This window comes from Cucumis melo, chromosome 12 (genome assembly GCF_025177605.1).
Source record: "Cucumis melo cultivar AY chromosome 12, USDA_Cmelo_AY_1.0, whole genome shotgun sequence".
Taxonomy (NCBI): domain Eukaryota; kingdom Viridiplantae; phylum Streptophyta; class Magnoliopsida; order Cucurbitales; family Cucurbitaceae; genus Cucumis; species Cucumis melo.
This window is the reverse complement of record NC_066868.1, coordinates 14,121,628-14,143,264: the sequence shown is the minus strand read 5'-3', so window position 1 is coordinate 14,143,264 and position 21,637 is coordinate 14,121,628. Positions and strand designations below refer to the sequence as shown.

At 33.3% G+C, this 21,637-nt stretch overlaps 2 protein-coding genes across 4 annotated transcripts in view; both read right to left on the bottom strand.

The window, feature by feature from the left end:
• LOC103501727 (mitochondrial import inner membrane translocase subunit PAM16 like 2) overlaps positions 1-19,837 on the bottom strand; it is a 36,891-nt gene extending 17,054 nt beyond the window's left edge. The window contains exon 1 of the mRNA XM_051080263.1: positions 19,781-19,837. The gene's annotated coding sequence lies outside the window, so the exon portion shown is untranslated. The remainder of the gene's footprint in view (positions 1-19,780) is intronic.
• LOC103501728 (uncharacterized) lies at positions 14,500-19,926 on the bottom strand. 3 transcript variants are annotated; one of them, XM_008465406.3, is made up of 11 exons: positions 19,781-19,926; positions 18,969-19,163; positions 18,508-18,879; positions 18,110-18,354; positions 17,796-17,880; positions 17,266-17,451; positions 17,010-17,177; positions 16,724-16,921; positions 15,398-15,569; positions 15,120-15,291; positions 14,500-15,033 (listed from the first exon to the last, which is right to left on the bottom strand). In XM_008465406.3, exons 3-11 carry the CDS (start codon positions 18,838-18,840, stop codon positions 14,940-14,942), a joined length of 1,653 nt encoding a protein of 550 aa, XP_008463628.1. In that variant the 5' UTR covers positions 18,841-18,879; positions 18,969-19,163; positions 19,781-19,926; the 3' UTR covers positions 14,500-14,939. The 3 variants fall into 3 exon arrangements, with proteins under 3 accessions (XP_008463628.1, XP_008463630.1, XP_008463629.1); XM_008465408.3 differs by lacking the exon at positions 18,969-19,163 and having other exon boundaries at positions 19,781-19,914; XM_008465407.3 differs by having other exon boundaries at positions 18,508-19,163; positions 19,423-19,781.
• Positions 19,927-21,637: the final 1,711 nt, after the last annotated feature.

Genomic DNA, 21,637 nt, shown 5'->3' with positions numbered 1-21,637 from the left:
TGGGTAGGTAGGAATACCTAGGGGTGCGAGACAAATCTCTCTAAGGAATTCAACAAAATATCCCCATAACTTTGAGAGACAGGGTGCCTCCGCACAAAGGGGGTCACAATGACCAAGCCCGAGTGACTATTTACCAAAAACACAAGTCTCCACAAAGTTGGAAGACCATGTATACGGGTTGACACTTACCAAGTGCTGGAAGGTCAATGATGACAAGGTAGCCAGCAATCGAAGCTCCGATGAACAGTGGTCGTAACTATGACAGTCCTAAGGTAGTAAAATTCCTTCTCGGGTAAGTTCTGACTCGCACGAAAGGCATAACGATCTAGGCACTATCTTAGAGAGATCAGGCTTGGTGAAATAGACATGTCAGTGAAGATGAAAACTATCTGCACCTGGACAAAAAGATCCTATGAAGCTTCACTATTCCTTGGGATATGCTTTAAGCCTTTTTTACGCAGCTTAGGTGGATTTGATATCCGCTTTTAGATTTCTAGGAGTTGATTTTCAAATTCTTTGCTCGAGCAAGAAAATGAGCATCTGGACCCCTTATGATTGGGCTTTCTTCTTTCCTTTGAAATCAAAAGGTCAATGAAAGTCCTCCTCGCTCTTTGTCTTTCCCCCACTACGTGGGCATCAACTTCTTCATTGATTTTCTAAAATTTTTAGTAGTTTTGGAAATATCATATTCTATTATTATGCCACGTGGTTTTCTTGAATTTCGAGATCAACTATCGGAAGAAAAGACGAAGGAGTCAAGAGGAGGGTTGGGTTCTAGTTAAGGCTTCTATCCTATTCCAATGCTTAGCCTAATATCAACTTCAAAAAGCACTGAAAAATGAGTAAAGAAAGCACTACATCGTAGAAAGCGCAAAGTAGAGCGACTATTAAGAAGCAGGGAGCTGTCTTCCATTAGCTAAAGAAGTTCTAGGCTTTTAGTGGAATTTCATGAGTGAATATGGTAGATTTCAGACTCCGAAGCAAAAACAAAGGTCCAAATGTTCATATTTATATGGATTTCAAATAATAAAGGGACCTTAATGAACCTCAAATTCACTAATTAAGCTACTCCGGACCACTAAAAGACAGTTCTCTATTTTGGCATTTCTTTGGCAATCTCAAGTCACCTCTCTTTCTTAGAAGTGATATAGACAAAGAAAGCAACGACCTCTTCTCATTCAAAGGAGCAAGAATGGAATCGCCGACTGATGTTACGAAAGATGAGTAAAGAATTCTTGCTTATGCTGAATTTCTATGGATATCATTTTTATTCCCAATATTGAAACAAATTAGAATTTTAAACTCTCTCTGACCTCTAGGGGATAAGATGTTTTCCGGAACAAGCAAATCATAATGATTGCTGGTTTTATTTTCAATTGTTTTTCTAGGTATTGTAATGAGTTTTGCAAAACTCCTTTTATAAGGATAGCCTTTTTCTTGATATCTATTAAATTGATACTTCTTCTTATGAACTAATGAAATACCTATTCTTTGAGACATAATAAGTTTCCATCATTTTTTATAGACAGCCGAACGGGTTCCATAATAAGTATTCCATTTCTAATTAATTCTATAAGAGTTAAATCCTTCGAAGATAGCAGAATATCCAAACCCAGTTCGCAACTTTGAATAGAGAATATAGCAATTTCCCTAGGATCTAGTAGTCTAAGAAGGAGATAATATATCTTGATGTTATTGAAAATATTTTTATTGAAGGATAATGAATCATTCCATCTCCATTGAAAACGAAAATATCATTTTAGGAAGAAATCAATCTTCGCAACCATCTTTTTCATAGATTGATTTTTATTTATACGTTTTTTCACATATGCTCCCATAGAATCTTCTTGAAGATTTGTTGTGGGGTTTGAGCGAACTGAGTCAATATCCTCTTTGGCCACATATTCCTTTTCTACTTTATTTCTATTTTCTTATTCAAGAGTTTTTTCCTTCGCTGATATAAAAAGAGATCCTTTTTTCTTTTCAAATAGTTTTTTTTTACTAAAAATTGCATTTCCATTCAAATTAAAAAGAAGTGATTTGATTGGTATGATCCATGTAATCTTATATCCATTATAAAGTATCAAAAATTCTAGAAAGAACAACCAGAGTTCCAAATTCGATATGGAACCACTTAGTATTTCTTCATTCATTCTCAACCAATAAAAAAAAAGTTTGTTTTTTATTGTTGGATGGGTTGATTTTTTTATCTTGATTAATTGTTAGATAAAACAAATCTTTGTTATTTATTTTTTCAATTAGTTGAAAATTATTAACCCCAGTTTTAGTATTTTTTTTTTTGTTACTGTTCATATCAAATTTAATATGAGTCCAAGATCCAGGATCGAAGCCTAGGCAAAGGATAGATGTTCAAGTTCAAGGGCAGTAGTTAGTTCGAGTTACATAAGTTGTGGTTTACTTTTGCTTACCCATCTGTATCAAAGGTTTAGAAGACCTCTGTCCTATCCATTAGATAGGCTTTTCATTCCAATTTTAGATTCCAGTATTGACATATTTGAGGCATCCGATAAAAAGAATAGGATGACTTTCTCAGATCAATGAGACCAAAAAATAGCCGAACTCATTTTCATTAACTAAAAAACAAGTTTTTTATTCTAGTCAAGTAATAAAGAATCATAATAAGGAATCGAACCCACATCCTTAGCTTGGAAGGCTAGGGGTTATAGTCGACGTTGATTCTTTGAACTGAATGTCTCTAATTCAAAACCAAACTGCTTGAATTCGGCTCCTAAATGTCAGATGTAAACCCATCCATAACATCTATGTCGGCCTTTTCATCTTAATGCATGAAAAAGGACCCACTTTCTAGATGATCCTTATACAAGAGGAGATTCTCACCTTATTGATTTTGTTCCATATTCTAAGCTAAGCCATCAATGAAGACCTCTCTAGTCAACCAATTCTTTCATAGCTATTTTGTTTTGCTTCAATCTCCCTTATAAAAGTGAACCCTTCAGTTTGCCACACACCGACCCCATTCACTTGCTTATCATAGTGGCTTGAAGTATACAGTGCCCCACAATGTAGAATAGTAATCAAAGAGTGAATGAATTTCCTGTTGTGTAGGTATTAGCTTGTACTACACTTCTCTTCAATTTTCTTAATTTTGTAATTTATTATTTCCTTCACTGATGTTAATTTAGTCTTCAATTTTGAAATTTGCTTTGTATAGTTATAGAAACTACAATGGAAAATAATAAAGAATATATACAATAAACAAGGAAATACAATTTCCAAAAAAAGATGCGAGTTGTTCATTATTTCTAATAAAACACGACAATTGGACCACAATAGAGCAAGTGCATTACAATTAAATTGATGGCCATACATCATGGTCCCATCAAATTGCTATATAAAATAAAGTTTCCAAAAAGCTTCATATGCACAAAAGAAAGAAAAAAAAAGCCTCCATATTTGTCCTAATCCGAAACTGCACAAAATAGACTAAAAGCTTAACAAAAAAAAAAAAAAAATGCACATTCTTTTTCTCTTTGTATTTCACTGTCATTGAAGGTTGAAGCCTTCGACCTTCAAGATTCATTCCTTCAATGCATCTTCAATTTCAACCTCTTGCAAATAAAATGACAAATGAACAAAAAGTGAATAAAAAACAAGACGTGGATGAATGCTAAGTGAAGTCATACAATAATATAGGAATGTTCAATCCCATGAAGGTTTTCCCTCTCTTTCTTCTTGTTGACTTTTGTGCTAATGCCTCCTTACATGATCTTGCATTTTGTTCGGTACCTTTACATTGACTACACTTTGAAATGACTTAAATGTGTTGTTTCTTATGAGACGATGTGGCTTTGTTAACATCTCTTCTTCTTTGTTTTTTTGGTCTACTAGGAGGCCTTTGAAATTTAGGTGGTAGAAAAGGTTCCAATGTGGTTCTTAGCCACAATGGTGGATCGTTGGCTGATTTAACAAAGTAGGAGTAAATGTTCATTAATGTCTTTCTTACGGTAAGACTCACACAAACTCTCGTGGTTTTTTTTCTTATATATGTAGATACTTTGTATAGAAAGAACACAAGGTATGCCTGTTAAATCCCATGATTTACAACTACAATTTTTTTCATTCACAAGTCCACCTTATATTGAGAAATTCCCCTTTCTACCTCAAACATCATGTTCTCAGCCCATGTTGTGTGTAATTTTTAGATTGGACCTTACATTTGTCAAATTTTTTGTGCACTTGAGGTCCTAACTCTCCTTCCAAACCACTGTATAACTCATTTAATAATCTAGACATAACAAGTTTTCAAATAGTCTCAAGTATTTGGATTATTGGTTCATCCCTTGCTTGTGAAATATAAGCATTAAAGCATTCCAATGTTGTTCAACAGAAGATCACATTTAACTCGTATTGAAAATCATTGCCTAGACCAATACTTCATTGTTATACCATTCAAATATTGGCAAGCACGCACATCTAACTTACCAATTTCTTTCATAATATTGTCAAACTTTGGTTTTGTAGTTGCCTTCACAGCATCTCAAAACATGTTTTTCAAAGTCAAACCTTTAAACTGCTTTTGAAAATTGTTGTACAAATGTCTCACGTAAAATTTATGATCAATGTTTGGAAACACATTGTCGATAGCCGAAAAAGACCCTAAACAAAAACAATCAAACAGAAAACATGTAAATGGTTAAAAGTAGTCATCTTGCAGGAATGGAACAATCAAATAAATAAAGTTACCTTTTGTTGGTCTAAGATGAAAGTAAATCCCTTAGAGTGGAAATTTCCTAGGTTGTCTTGTAGGAGGGAAAGAAACCATGTCCAACTATCTCTTCTCTCGAGCTCTACCACAACCCATTTAATAGGGTATATGCCATCATTACCGTCTATTCCAACTGCGGCCATCAAATACCCTTAGCATGGCCTCTTGAGATGACATGCATCTAATCTTATAAACGGGTAATATCCTCTAAGAAACCTTTCTTTCCATGCTTTAAAGCATATATACATTTGTTTGAATATGGGGTGAGAATCCTCATGCACCCTATCACAAGTTATTTTAATGGTTGAGCCCTCATTCCACAATTTCAGCTCCTCGGCATAGTCCAATAATCGTTTGAACTTGATAATCGTTTTTCACTGTTTCAATGAATTGAGTCAGACTCCAATTAGTTGGTTTCTAATACTATGAGACCCTGATCGCATTTTGCTCTATGCAATGAGATTCATACAAAAGAAATAGTATGTGCGATGAAATTGTCATTTAGAAGTAACTTGTGTGTTGCGAGAAGGCTATGAATAAAGAAAGTATATTGGAAAGTTGCGACGCAGTGAACCATTAGACGTTTGAACTTACTCCACATGGAAGTAGTGGCATAAACACTAAAGGATGTATATTTACTAAAAATTGAAAATAAGATTTTCTAGAAAATGAACAAGGGTATTTTGAGAGTTAAGTTTGCCGCACTCTAAACCTAGAAATATTTTCATAGTGGGGATTATGCAACGAGAGTGAACCTTACTGATGAATAAGGCTAACATGCATTATGAGAAGTTTAGTGGATGCAAAGAGAAAGGTAAGTCTTAGGTGTGGAATTGTGTTTGGAGACAAGCATTGATATGAAGCTATGCTTAAGGACAAGCATTGTTCTTTGGGGGTGTGATAATTCGTAAAAATACAAGTTTTATGGCATTTTAGATAAACCAATGGAGCCTAAATGCAAGATAAAGTGTCAAAACGCGTAGCTTTTTGAAAATTCATAAAGATAAAAGAATACAACTTACATAAGTCTCCACGTCTGATTTACTATGCATGTTAGTATTTTATTGCAAGATAATGAAGAAAAGAAGAAATATAGTGAATCACAAGAAGAACGCGTTCGAAAACTTAAGTGATAGATGATTGTCTGGCAATTAACTTCACTAGTCGATAGCCACATTATCATGCAAAGAGATTCACTAAAAGACAAGAATGGTATATATATATATATCATGAAATTCAGAATTCTAACTTTGTACAACTCAATCATGTGTTTAAATCAAGAACTTTTGCACTAAGGGGAGAAAACAATGCATACCTTCTTGACAATACATCAACCTATGGTCCTTACCTTTTTTGTAGTGAATGACATATCAAAATGTCTCAATGAACTCTATCCATTTAGCATAACTTTTGTTTAACTTGGTTTTGCTTTTGAGGTGCTTCAAGCTTTCATGACCTGTGTGGATGATAAACTCTTTCGGCCACAAGTATGTTCCTAAACTTGCAAAGTTCTTACAGGTGGTCATATGTTGAATAGCTAATTTGTGCTCCATTTAACTTCTCACTAGAAAACATGATTGGCCTCTTTTCTTTCATTAAAACAGCTTCAATCCTTATTCCACTTGCATCATATTCAATCTCAAAAGATTTGTCAAAGTTAGGCAAAGCAAGACAAGGTGCATTAGTCATTTTTTCTTTTAATTCATTGGATACATTTTATTGTTTTTCTTTCCATTCAAATTTACGAGTTCATTCAAAGGAGGGACTATGCCACTGAAATTTTTAATAAACCTTTTATAAAAACTAGTCAAACTATGAAAATATCTCACCCCAGTTGCATTGGTTGGTGTGGCCACTCTCGAATAGCTTTTACATTTTCTTCATCAACTTTAACTTCATTCTTTCCAACAATGAACCCTAAGAAGTTGGTTTGTTCCAGACAAAAATTACACTTTTTGAAATTGGCATAAAGCTTTTCTTCTCCAAGTTTATGTAAAATTGTCTTAACATGCAAAATATATTCATCCAAACTTTTTGAGAAAACAAGAATATATCAAAGTATATAACAACAAACTTTCCAATGTATTCTCTCAAAACACAATTCATTAGCCTCATAAAAGTTATTGGTGCATTAGTAAGATCAAATGGCATAACAAGCCACTCATAAAGACCAAGTTTTGTTTTGAAAGTCGTTTTTCACTCATCTTCCGCATGCATTCAAATTTTATGATAACCATTTTTAAGATCAATTTTTGAAAACAAATTTGTATCATGTCATTCATCTAACATGTCATCTAACCTAGGAATAGGATGTCAATACTTTACTATTATTTTTGTTGATGGCCCTACAATAAACACACATTCTCCATGCTTCATTTTTCTTGGGTACCAAAATCACCGGCACCGAACAAGAACTCATGTTTTCCCTCACATAACCTTTGTCCATGAGTTCTTCTACTTACCTCTAAATCTCTTTGACCTTGGTTGGATTGGTTCTATAGACTCTATATTTGGAAGAGTTGCCTCGAGTATGAAGTCAATTTGATGTTTAATTCCTCGTATAGAAGGTAGACCCGTTGATGCATCTTCATGTGGAAACATGTCACTAAATTCCTGCAAAAGAGACTTAAAAGCACTAGGTAAAATATCATTAGAGTTAGGTTTAGCCACTAAACGCATTCCTTTGCACACAAGTATAAAATTTGGTGTTTAATTTGAAACAAGTTTGTCACTTCCCCTCTCTTATAACCAAGCTCACATTCTTTCTTTTTTCCTCAAAATCACTATTTTTTCCCTTTTGATTTTCATTCACCTTTTTTTTCGTTTTTCTCTCTTTCTTTAAACTTGCTTTCTTCTCTCCTCTCTTGATCTTCAAATTCTTTTCTTTTATTTTCTAATTTTATTTGATCACATTGGACTTCAAATTGGGACAATAGAAGCAAAGTAAACGTTAAATGGAGACAATGGAAGCAAAGTAAACTTCTTCCAGATTAAAGTAAATATGTATTTATTCAACAACCCATTGTAGATGACCTCTCTATTATATTGCCAAGGTCGCCCCAATAATATATCACCTGCAAGCATTGGTAATACATCACAAAAGACTTCATCTTTATATCTTCCTAAAGTAAAAGAAATAAGAACTTGGGAGTTTACCTTAAGTTCATCTTTGTTTTTCAACTATTGAAGCTTGTATGGTTTTGGATGTGGACGAGTAGTAAGTTGGAGTCTTTTTACAAGAAAAAAACTTACCACTTCCATTATCAATTTCCAAGCTACGTGAAGTTTCTTTAATCAAGCGTCTTGTGTGAAACAAGTTCTCCCTTTGATCTTTGACCTTTCTTCCTTGATTTGTACGTTAAGTACTCATCTTGCAACTAAGAATAAGGAGCTACCTCCTTTAATGTATTCATTGTCATGGGCATCGGATTCTTTCTCAAGTGGTGCATCATACTCATCACATTTGTCTTTTGAATCAATTATCCCATTTCTTATCACCATGAATTTTTTATTGACACAATCTTTGCTCATGTGTCCAAACCCTTTGCACTTCCAACATTAACATTGAATGGAACTAGACTTCTCCTTTACCTCCCTTGAAGTGTCATTCTTTTTAGTGTTGGAGCTCTCAACTTCCATTCTCTTGGCAACCACAAATTTCCCTTTTACTTCACTCATATTTTACAAAACCATCCTTGTTCCAAACTTTAGAATTTGAAAAGGCATTAGACTTAGAAGTATACCTCTTGGAATGCTCCTTTTCTTCTCTCAATTGTTCTTCAATTTTGATTGCATAATGATTTACATATCTTCCAAGTAAAGATGTGAACTTCTATCAATGGAATAAGCAATTTCTTGGTTTGAACCTCTAAGAAATCTAGACATGGTGTCTTCTTCTTCTCGGATTTTAGCTTTTTTCATCAAAGTTTTCATCTCTTGATAATGTTCTATTACACTTTTATTTCCTACTTTAAACCTTTTAGTTTAGTTTTCAAATATCATTCACAATGTTTGGAACATATATTTTTATTTTGATGTCTTCGCCGCACACACTCACATTTTTTATATGTATGTTAAGGATAAGTTTGGCAATAAGATTGTATTGTGCAATCCTTTCGTCATATGTTTAGCTAAATCTAGGTCATCACACGTCAGGTGACAGCTGTTAATACTTTATCCTTTCTTTCGAATAAAATAAGACATTAATTGTTGCATTTAACTGAACAAGACAATTAACGCAGACATCCGAATTCTCCAACATTAACTATTCTTTACATTATTTACCCCCACGAATTACTCAAACTTTGATAGTTATGAACAGTAAAGAAATGGGAGAATAGAAGTAGAAATAAATTACATTTATAAATAAAGCTTTAGGCCTTTCGACCATGGAGTTCAAATTACAAATTACAACTGGAAATACAAAATTGCATGTTAAGCTGCTAAGTATGATTTCTCATACTCATTGGCTCTGCTTTTTGTTTATACACTGATGGGAAGCAGAAGGAGGAATTCTCTCATCTATGTTCTAAGTTCTCACTTAAAACAAAGAAAAGGAAATGGAGGATGGAAGGGAGCTTGCTCTCCGGTAGATTTTCGCACACAATTCTTGAAGAAATAGCCTTCTATTTATAAGCAAGGATTAACATGACGTGTCATAATTTGAACTTCATTAATTCTCTAAAAAGGTTGCTTCACGTCGTAGACGTCAAATTCGTCCTTTTTTAACATTCGTACCAACTTTTTTTGTCCGCTAGCAATATACGACGCCTAGCTTTATGCTTCTGATTGCCTTGCTAGTCTCGTGCCTCCTCGCCTGACATTTTTCGCCTAGCTACTCTTCTCTTTTTAGCCTAAAATCTTGTATATGGACATAAAAAACACGACAAATAGGCATAAAGCTCTTTTGTAGTTTGTAGAGTGTAACTAAGTTATTTTATCTATTTTACTATGCATTTTCTTCCTTTTTTCTTGCACTAAGGCTTCATTGTTCTACCTAAAAGGCTACAATAACTTGTATTTCTACAAGTTATCACACTGGAGATTCTCATCCAGTAACAACAACTTTCCAAGTTTTGCTATCAAATGATTTAAGAAATGCAATCATGCAAGCCTTCCAACAAGCATAATTAGTGCCATCAAGGACAGGTGGTCGAGTAGTAGATTGTTAACTAAGGGTACATGGAGAGAAATAAACACTATAACTTTGATAACTTTATTAACTAAGGGTGGTGAAGTATCACCTACTTCTCAAGAGCTTTTACACTCAAATGAAGAGATTTTATTAAGATTTAAATTACTACAATATCGTAAGAATACTATATAGCACTTTATTAATCTATATATCCATATGACGCTTCCCCTAGATTGGCACATTCTTTAGTAATATTTGTTATTACTAAATGTCAAGCTCCCAGTGACTTCTATATTTGAATCTTCTGAAGATATCAGGCTTTCCCCAATTTAGATAATTGAAGCTTTCAATTATTAAAGTCTTCTTTAATCTCTTATCTTTATTGTTCTTGGATCGATCTTTACAGCAACAATATAATCTTCGTGAAAGTATTTAGATAATGAAGGTAAACACTTACCTTCCAATCAAAATTCTACTACAGTTTCTTCTTGGATGCGTCCTACTTCGATGATCTCGAAAGAGAGTGAAAACTCCTATTTATATTTAGACAGAGTAAAAGCTCCTCTAAGAGGAAAAAAAGCCACTAGGATCAACAAAAATCCCTAAAAACTTGGATCGATATTTTTAAAAAATTAGTTGTTTTAAAAAGAAACTAAATAAAATTTATCATAAAGAACGTAACATAACTTAACCTAAGTCCTCGATTTATGACTTGCATTGCATTGTTGTCCTATAGTGTGTAAGAAGATTGAGGATAATCTTTTAATCCACCCAAGAACCAAAACAGCAAAAAATAGTTACTAGAAAGTTCTGAATTTGTTATTTGACTGAAAGACATTTATGAAAAGAAAATTGTTGTGGAAAATTCGTCATCGTTCTGACTTTACTATGAGCATCAGTATCATTTAAAGGGCTTCTTTGCTGTCTAATTTTTTCAGAATTGGGCTTTGAATTGTCTTAACTGATGTTATTGTTCTCTTTGTTTCTTATATATGTCACATCTTGTCTTATTTCTTTATGAATGGTAAAACATCCAAGGAATAAAAATCTTTTCTTCTACTTCTTTTTATTGGATGTGGTAATGTGGTCGAAGTAATTAGGTGGGAGCATATGCAGAGGTGGAACTTGAAGACAGAAAACTTAGAATTGAGGATGCAAAGAATGCTGTATTTGCATTGTTCCTGGTGGAGGTGCTACCTATGTCATCTGTATGAATTGCTTCTTACCGTAAAACAATCAATGGATGATCAAGACGAGCAGATTGGTGCTGATATTGTGGGCAAGTTATTGTTGAGGCCCCTTTTCTCTATCGTGGTTTCTTTCTCTCTTCACTTTTTCGTGGAAGCTGAACTGCTATTTCTTTAGTACCTCTTTGATGGTGAAATGGAAGTTCTGATTTGGGTACCAGTTTTTTGGTAGATAATCCAAGAATTCTATAATAATGAAGAAGATGAATGGTGAATTTAAGTTCAGGCACAATATTTCGATTTTTCTTGGAATTAGCAAGGCATGTAATGCAGGGGATAACGGAATAGTTGTTGTGGAGAAAACTCGAGCGTCCGATTGGCAGACAGATGTGAAGATCTTTTCGATGCTGGTGTAGTAGCTAGATCTCCTTGCCTTTGTTTTTTTGGAATCGTTTTAACGACTCAAGCCATAATTGTAGAGAAAGCAAAGAAGCCAAAGCCACCCATCCTCTTCTTCCTGGAATATCTCCATGAATGGAAAGGAAAAGAGAACTAGATATTCCCAAAAGTTAGACACATGAAAAGACAAAAAGAGAGATCCATCGGTCGACCTCGCCATGGTTTCTCTTGGAAGCTTCTGAGCTTGAGTTGAATAAGGTAAAGAGATTAAGAAGCTTTCAGGGTTTTATGAAGCTTAAGGGAAAGCTCCAATTTCCACCTGTGGCTGATGAAGAGATGACATGCCAAATTGCTAAGCTAATATTATGAAAGAAATTAATTTATAGGAACTGGGTTTCTCGTTTTCCTCTTCTAATTATTGTAAGAAAAATACTTATTAAAGCAGAAAAGTTGTCCATGTTTACTTTATAACTACTATTTTGGTATTATTTTCAGGTTTTTCTGTTGAGCATCAACATTTTGTAATCACTGATCTGTTATCTTTCATACCCATAGAAATCATAACAGATTGGTTTGGGCCAAATTTGAGATTGAGTGGACTTGTCCCAACCCAAACTAGCAATATGAATGACCAAGTTAGACTAAAGCCTAACATGTCTCACTGAAATCAATAAAAACTTCAATAGAAAATAAAATTGTTTTTAGCTTCATTCATTTGGGCCTCTGTCAAAACTTTTGTACTTCTTAGTCTATTTTAGTTCTATGTTCTTTCTTTCTTTTTTTTTTTTGGTCTCTTTAATGTTGAAAACAGATTGTGTTCGTGTTGGTCCTATCACTTTTTTTTCCTGCCTATCACAGATTTTAGCTTAATGCTATCTTTTCTTTTTTTTTTTTTTTTCTCTCTCTTTTGAAAGGTAAGAATAACTTAAAGACTTTTTTTAGGTAATGAATCAGTATTATACTTTTGCAAATAGGAATAAAATAGTTGTTTTCTTAAAAATAGTCATTTACAAAGGGTAATTTTCATGGATGTAACGAAATACCAAACTATTTACGGTCCATGTAACAAAATCCATAAAATTAGTCATTTTTTAAATATTTCAAGTTTGACCTTCCGTCTTTCTTCTCTTCCTCGCTGCAATTTATTTCATCATCTCCTCCTCGATGTGATTTCTTTCCTCGTCTTTCTTCTTTTTCAATTCTTTTTTACGTCATTTAATCTTTTTATCATCTTTCTTCTTTTTCTCTTTTTTTCTGCGATTTCCTTCCATCGTTTTTCTTTTCCATTTTTTTTTACGTCGTTTAAATTTGAGTAACTAAATCTAAACGACACGTACAAAAAATAGAAAAATCTAATATATCGTGTATAAAGAATTTTGAAAAAAATTATTTAGATTTGAGTAACAAAATGTAAACGATCGTGTAAAAAAAGTAAACAATCGTGTACAAAAAATCATCTGTAGATAAATCTAAACCATAGCATACTAAAAGAATAAAAAAAAAATCGTTTATCCAAATTTAAACGATCATGTACCAAATGTATTACGCGCGCGTTGTTGACGAGGTATTTTTGGTATTTTACACGGTAGGTCTATGAACTTTTTCCATTTTCGAAATCGTTATATAGAGTGTAAATATTTTAGGGTTTTGTTCTATTTTTTAAAAAATCCCTTTACAAAATATATGAATTAAAATAAATAAAAGTTGAATGTGCGTGGATTAAAATAGACATTTTAACGGCACATGTTCTAAAAAAAGATTCTAGGTATAGTTAATTTTGCAATTTTTTTTGTTAAAAGTTCATTTCTTTTCTACGCATTGAATTTTATTTTATTTTCGTGTTTCTATTTTTAATTTTCTCAATTTAGTCCTCAAAAAAATTTAAGAGAACTTAAATTTAGTCTCTAGTGTTTGATTTTTCTTTTCAAAAAATCAGTCTTTAATAGCATTTTCTTTTTTATTTTGAAAATATCTCTCATAATGTCTTTTACCATATGCATATTCTTATTATCCTTAAACAAATTTCAAAAAAAGGAAATCAACTTTGAATAACTAAATTCAAACTACTAAATTTAGATAATTGAAATTAAATTAGCTAAAATAAAATAATACTCAAATAGTCAAATATAGTAACCAAAATCATATTTCTAACATTTTCTCGATATATTAATTTGAAGACGGAGACTAAAGTCTTTGATACCAACTTACATTAGATATTAAATATACTGAATAGTAGGAATGTAAGGATAACTAGAATAACCCGACAATTCAGACTACCCAACCTTATAAAGATTGAGTTTGGTTAGTTTAAAATGTGTGCTGAATTAGGTTGAAAATTTTGAATATATATATATATATATTATTTATTTAATAAAAGTTAAATAATATTATGAGTTTCGAGAGTCTTTTTCTTTCTCTTTTGCAAACATATTTGATTTATACTTGTTGGTTTCTCTTTACAAACATTAAAATCAATAAACAAAAATTAATAATAATAATAACCCCGACAATCTCACCCAACCCAACCCATATTTTACGGATTGGATTGAGTTGGATTGAAAACTTAATTTGAGTTACAACCCAACTAACCCAAAAATATTGGTTGGGATGAGAATGTCTCACAACCCAATTTATTTACGTCCCTACTAAATAGCAAGTAGCAATAGCTAGGGTTGCCTCAAGGAAAGTATAATCCAAGTTGCCTTACCAGCCTACTTTAGATTAAAAAAAAAAAAAGGTAGGGAAGTTTAAATGTCAAATTTGGGAAATAAAAGACAAATTTATGGTGCATCGATGATCAAACTGTGTTCGAAAATATTTCAAGATGAATTCAAATTGAAAGTGTTTAAACAATAAAAACTAGATGACACTTTTAAAATAATAATAAAAAAAACAAATTTAAATTAAGTTCAAATCATAGACGAAATTAAATAGTTTAAAAAGATAATAAAAAAATGTTTAATAGGGAAAGATTATACTTATATTTCTATGACAATGAAGTGGTAAACTATGCGAACCATCAACTCAACAAGTTTCAAATTGCCCACTTGTATAGTAAAAAAGCCCTCGTAATGGTATGAACTCAAGACTACTGAATCGAAGTTATGACTTCACATCACAATCTCTGCATACACAAATCCTCTAAACAAAGAAAAATTATCCGATTGCAGAGATATTTAGAGTGATGAAAATTATAGCCCTAAATATTATCATTACGTTACAGAAGCTAAAAATAGTTTGGGCAACAAATTTCACCAGAAAGCAGTGCGCAGCAGCATAGTCCCCGTCCAAGTTTCCAAACTATGTTCAATGTGACAATTGATTCTACAAATCAAACAAAGAGATTAGTAGTAGGAAGCTTCCTTTATAACGCGGATTTCAAAGCTTCTCATGCTCATTTCCTGTTCAAGTCCAGGTACATATTGTCTAGAGGAGAAATTAACAAAACTAATTCGGTAGTTACACGCCCTATCTATTGTTGTCGTTCATATATTTGCATATAAGCCTCAGAGAGAGCAACCATCTGAGGAAGTGTTTCAGAGACATGAAGATCCTGCATCTCGTACCTGTTACATGGACGTTGGTTCGCAATGGATCAGACAAATTATATATAGATCATAAGATACCATTTACTGAAAGGAAAGAAAATTACCATAATTCTTCGGACTTCCTCTGTACAAATACCCTGTAGCACCCTTCATTAGGTTTGCCATCATGAACAACATTCGCAATCAAATCATACTTTGAGCGCAATTTATCGTTATCTTTAGGTGTTGGCAAGGGGATGTAATCCTTCAATTCTAGATTCTTGACAGGAAAGTTCACTGAGACCAAAATGTCAAAATTATTAAATTACCTAAAGATGGCACATTAAGAAGGCTTTTCATTACGCAGTAGCAATACTTCTACAAATATAATGCAAGTAACTACCTAATGTGGGATTCTTTTCCACAAAAAAGTTGTTCTTCGTAAATCGCCGCATATGAAGAATTAAGTACTGAGGCAATCGAGTAACCCGGTAACGCATCCTTGCTATATGTGGCCGTACAACTTCTGTGATAGTTTCACCATCAAATTTTTTCAAAATGTTGAAGAGTGGAACCTAGAAAATAAAGAAATAAATAGACATTCAGAAAATTAGGTCAGAGATATTCTCTGACCGAACACAATTCGTAGTTAAGGGAACCTATTAACAGAGAGTTTAAATATGAAACAATAGGGGCCGCAACCCCTACATAGGACCAGGGAAATTAGAAAAAGCTGCCTAGTTTTCATTAACGTTTTTAGAAAAGTTTACAAAACTAGAAAATACAAAGATTAGAAGAAGCTTCAAAATCGATAATATCCAACACATTTATTAGGAGGAAAAGAAGAATACAACTTCTCATATTTTAAAAGTTATCAAGCCATCCTCTTCAATTCTCCCAACTAGCAGCAGCTATTGAAACAACCTACAATTTTGGATCCCTTTGACAACGATTGCCTCCAAAAAGAAGGCACTGAAAGGTCTTTGATTCTCAAACCCATACCAGCCACAGATTCTCAACCATTTTAAGTCAAGCACAGGAAAGAAAAAATTCCATTTGAAACAAGGGAGGTGGTTGTCATTTACGACCTTTTTGTAACAAGAGTGGAAGATAGTAATGACATTTACTAAATCATTCCATCCTATTCTTTGACCTAAAATTGGAATGAGTACTGTGTTTTCCCTCCATTATAGCCACGCTTAACCAACTCTATAGAGTAGCCCTTTTAACTGTGGGAAGTTTCTCTAACCAAACGACCAAAGAATTTATCTAGCTCTTGTACCTTTAAAGAACTTCAGGTTCAGAGATAAACTCAACAACTTCTGGCTTTTAATGAACCATCATAGATAACTTCTGTGAATGAACTGGAGAAGGACTTACCCCTAGCAGCTTCGGTTATCCAGACTCTGGAGCACTAGATCTAGAGTCAACTGGGATAGAGAAGGTTTTCCCCCTCAATGATAATCAAACAGATTGGATAAAGCAAACGCATGGTGAACAGGACTGGACGGTCAACGGGGATAAGGGTTTTATGGTTTGGAAGTCTGGTGGTAGAGAGTAGAAAAGAGGAGAAAAAGTCATGGCATACATTGTCTTAAGTAATCTCAAAATCAAATAACTATCCAATATTGAATAATGCACCAAATGAAAACTTTTAAAAGACAATGGAAACTATTGGTTGAATGGAATCTTTCTGCGCAGAAGGCACTAGAAACAAAACTACACCTACCTGTGGTATTATGTTTTTCTCCATAACATCTTTGAAAAGAGGTGGTGGCGGTAGATCCAATCCAAGCATTAAGAATGGCATTCTTGAAGTTTCCATTACCACACTGCTACCTTGAGTTCCAGCATCCTGCTCATCACCATTTTCTTTCTTCTCAATGAGAGCTTTGGAGTGAATCTCTTTCACAACCTCCAATTCCCCCTATCCAAAATATAAATATAAGTTCCAGTTTACTACTAGACCAAACAGACTATAATTCACAATATTACTTTAGGAAATTGAAGAAAACCTGGAAACACTCGTAGATTATACTGCTACTTTTCTTTGTAATTCGCAGTTCTGAATGAAGTGTGTTAAGAAACCATGACATAAACTCAACAGGATCCGACTGTGCTCCTATTCGAAAACGTTTTTTACTAGCCTTCATAACGGCTTGCAGGAATTCATGCGGGCTTACCTGTAAAATTATTAAAAAATTCAAAATCTTTGAATCTAAAACTTAACCCAGTCAAGAAGAATATCAGTGAACAGTAAAAAAGTCAAACCTGTCCTTTGAAGTTTCTTGCATGCCAAATCTTACGTGTGAGCTCACCAAACCGGTGAACAAGTGGAGATCTGCAGTGCTGATAGTTCTCAGGTATTAGGAAGAAGTTCCTGAGTGGTGTAACTCTCATTAAGGACTGAATTGTTACATTTACAAAATCAGTTTCTTTAATGTTGTTAAGGCCCACCTGGTTCCACAACAAAAAAAAATCCAGAAATTAGGCCTAGTTGCAATTGCAAATCTAACAAATAAATGATAGAACCCGAATATATTGTAGTATCCAAGATAATAGAAATAAAAAATAAACCAAGTGATTCGAGACACTTGGCCCCTCCCGATCTTGAGACTACTCCCAAGCCCTAATTCACTTACTACAATATTGCCTATCTCCTCCATTCCTCACTCCCTCTATTTATAATCAACCACTATAAAACTCTCCAACTAATTGCTAATATGCCTTTCATACCCTAATAACCCCTAATACAAATCCTATCAATAAGACAACCCAAATTCAATGAAAAATATAATTACCATTCCAGGAAGGTAATCAGAACCATCGAGTGCCCTAGACCACTGCTTGTTCTTGTCAAGCTGCTCCACCTGCTCTTTGGCAAACCTACAAGAAATGCCAAAACAATCGTTAAAGCAAATTTCGTTAAAGACGACGTCATATCTAGTAGTCAAGCACAATAATTTCATTATATTCTTTCATTTATAGTGCTTAACGTTACATATTCTGCTCAAGTTTGAAGATAATTAGTATCATTTAAACAAGCCTAGTAGTCCCTTCAACATCACGCAGATGTAACATTATTGTATCATGCTCTAATAACGTGTAAACCAACCTTGGATTCAGAACGTATCGAATATCATCTAACGAGGGGTCATTAATCTCATATCCATCGGGAAGGCAGTAAACTTTCTCTGTCCGAAGGTTGATATACACATGATGTCCAGCTTCAAGACTATGAGTGTAAGCATGAGATTTCTTCCCCCTCCCTTGATAGTATTTACCACATACCAGGCAGGCATAAACATTAAGATTTGACAGAGAGACAGAGCAAAACTTCTCAAAATCAAAATCCAAAACCTACAAAGTATGAGCAGATATAAATTAACAAGAGGTAAAAAAACTTACTAAATAGTTAGCAGAAGATAACAAACTCATTGCAATAACAAACGGGCATAACCGTAAGATGCATAAATGCAGAACAAAAACACAAATAAGAAACAAGCAATGCACCTGACGGTTTACAGTATCAAGATAAGGACAATCTTTTCGAACTTCAACATCACGACTTCGCTTAACTTGATTTCCATGATCGTCGTGTTCTTCATCATCTTCCTCATCATCATTGTAATCCCCTTCATCTGCATCATATTTACTTCCATTTTGTTTAAATTTGAAATCTTCTTCTTCATCATCATCGCCATAGTTAAAACCCGGAAGCTGAGGATTCTCTGATGCAGGTGGAGAAGACGAAGGTGACACCTCCCCAAGTAATTTATGCCTCTTTAAGTCCGGACCCAACTCTTCCTCATCTAGAAGACTATTGTTCCGCCTCTTTGATCCCATTCTATCAACTCTTTTCTGATATTTTAGATTATTTGTGCCCTGTGCAGTCTAGGTTAGTCTTATATTCTCACTAAATGCTCTTATTTACATAGGCAAAAATAATCTAAGCGCACAAATAATCTACGCACATCAATTTCATCTAACTAAAGATGAAGGCAAGATTCATATATCATTTTCTTCCATGCTCTCTCGAATACACTTGGATATTGTGCTGTTATTGTTGGATATCTTTCAAGGGAAGAAGAAGATCCAGGGCTCTTATACCCGAAGGTCACAGACTCACAAGCCAGTAGATTTTATGGGTCTGTAAAATGTCAGCCAACCTAAACAAACACATCATAACAAAATGTAAATATAAAGAGTAAAGATTGTGCGGAGATTCTCTTCTATAGTTGAAAAAAAACTAGATTACAAAAGGATTATGAAAATGATAAAAGAAGATTATAAAACACTTGTTTAAGTAGAAGAAGAATGTGTTAGAAAGTTCGATAAACAGAACAGAAAGCAGCTATTTGTAAGAAACCAGATCAACAATACATATGAAACTAATCTAACTATAGGTAGGAGGAGTCTGGTAGTCACCTTGTCGGGTTAGAAAAAAAGCTCAATCTTTCAAGTACGTAAAAGCTTTGCCCCCAATAAAATCACTCTACATAATAATATGGATATCTAATCTAGAAAAAAGAAAAAGAATTGTGGATACTTAAGGGTTGCCGAACGTATCAACCCCACGAGACAAGAAACTTAATCTGGCAAGATTTGAAAATAAAATTGGGGGAGATTGTAGAATTATAAATGGAAAAGAGAGAGAAGAGAAAGAAGATGAGATTAATGAGTGGGAGCTAAGGAAGAAAAATGGGGAAGAATAATGGAGAGAGAGGATTGTAAAGAATAAAAATAATAATGAAAACGTAAGAAAACGAAGAAAAGTAGGACAGACCTTGGGATGGAGCTGTATGCAGCAATGGAGAAGGAGAAGGAGAAGGAGAAGAAGAAAGAAATGAAATGTGATAGGTAAGGGAGTTTGGGTATGGCTGCCACAAGGAGAAACAGAGAAAACAATGGTGGAAGAGAACCGAATTGTTGGGCCTAGGGCTTCTTTTCTTTCGTGCAGAAAAAAAAAAAAAAAAAAAGCAAACAAGACCATTTTAAGTGTAGATAATAATAAAAGTATAGCTGTTTATGAATATATTCATTCAGATTATATATATTTATTTTTAAAATATATGTATTATAATTAGATGTCTTATCAGCTCACAAATTGCATTTCTTCACCTAATTAATATTTTAACTCTTACCTCAACTCAAACTTTAACATGGACTCACGATTTAATTTACAAACATTCATTTATTCTCTATGTTTTCTTCTTTCCGTCTCTAGTACATTCGTAAGTTTGTCTTTTTTTCTCCCTACTTTATAATAAGTTGTCAAAATGAATCTCTACTACTTAGAGATTCTGTTAAACTCATAGTTGATTCATTGGAATACCAACAACGATAAAAATCCTATTATCGAAGTATTTAAAACTAAATTACGAAAAATGTGAGTACTAGCTCTATTAAAACCATATATATGATGTATTTATTTTGAAATTGATTATTAAGATATATTCGATATTAGATCTTACATTGTTTTGATCAAATTGTAAAGTTCACTTGTGTGAGCATTGAAATTAAAATCTTTAGGCGTGAGTTTAAATTGTGCTTAAAGTACGTGTGAGTTTTCCAACAGTGTTTTCACTTTCAGATTTTAATTAATCTTCATTTGCTAATCGAATTAGAAATTTAAAGAAGATGTGATTTTATAGGTAAGAGATTTAAACAAAACTTGTGAGTTATTATGCAAACCTCTCTGACCTATATCATATGCAGTTAAATACATTCCAAAGTACACTGAATTCTATCCTCAATTCAATTTGTTACTTTGCAAACTATTTGCATACATATAATTGTATATGTTCTCATCTTATTTTCAATATTCGTTCTTTGAATTCAATTTAATTTTTAATAAATACTTCAAGAGGCATTTTTAGGGCTTCTTTGTTAGGCACTTGAAGTTATAGTTTTGTTGATGAAGTGTATCAAAAGATGTTATCAATGTTTTTGTTACGGTAACATTCAACGTGTTGTAATTTGTTATATTTTTATTCATTTGTTAGAAGCCTAGATTTTTTTATTTGTGAGTTCTAAATATGTTTTTAAAATATATACAAAAAACCAATATTTATACTAAAATTTGAGGATGGTGTAGTGATAATGAGATACCCTTGGTTCATGTGTCACCCCATTCCACACGCACCCTAACTCGTCATGCGAGATGCGATGTAACTTCGAGTATCTTGATGTGTTAAAATGCCAAAATATTCATTTTTAGCTCCTCATGCCTTTTTTAATCGCCTAGCCTTTTAAATACAAACTTAGAAATTATATTTTTGGGCGATAAGAATACTTTACACAAAAAAACAATGAATAAAATCCTTTATTAAACTCAAGCTAAGTGTTTTACAATATGATACAACATAATACAATAACACAATTTTTTAAACTTAGAAAGTAAAAGCCTCGGTAGCCTTCTTGCCTAGTAAGTCCTCTAACTTTCCAAACTTGGCTTTAACACCTGATTCGTCGAAGATAAAATTTGAAAGCCTCACTAAGTCTAGACTTAGTGAGGTTTTTAAGAAATTCTTTTCGCGAAACCTTTGCAAACATCATTTCATCAAACAAACGTAAAACATAAAATATCAGCTCATATCATTTCGCATAAATGCTTCTCCTTGCATGAACACACATTAGTTAC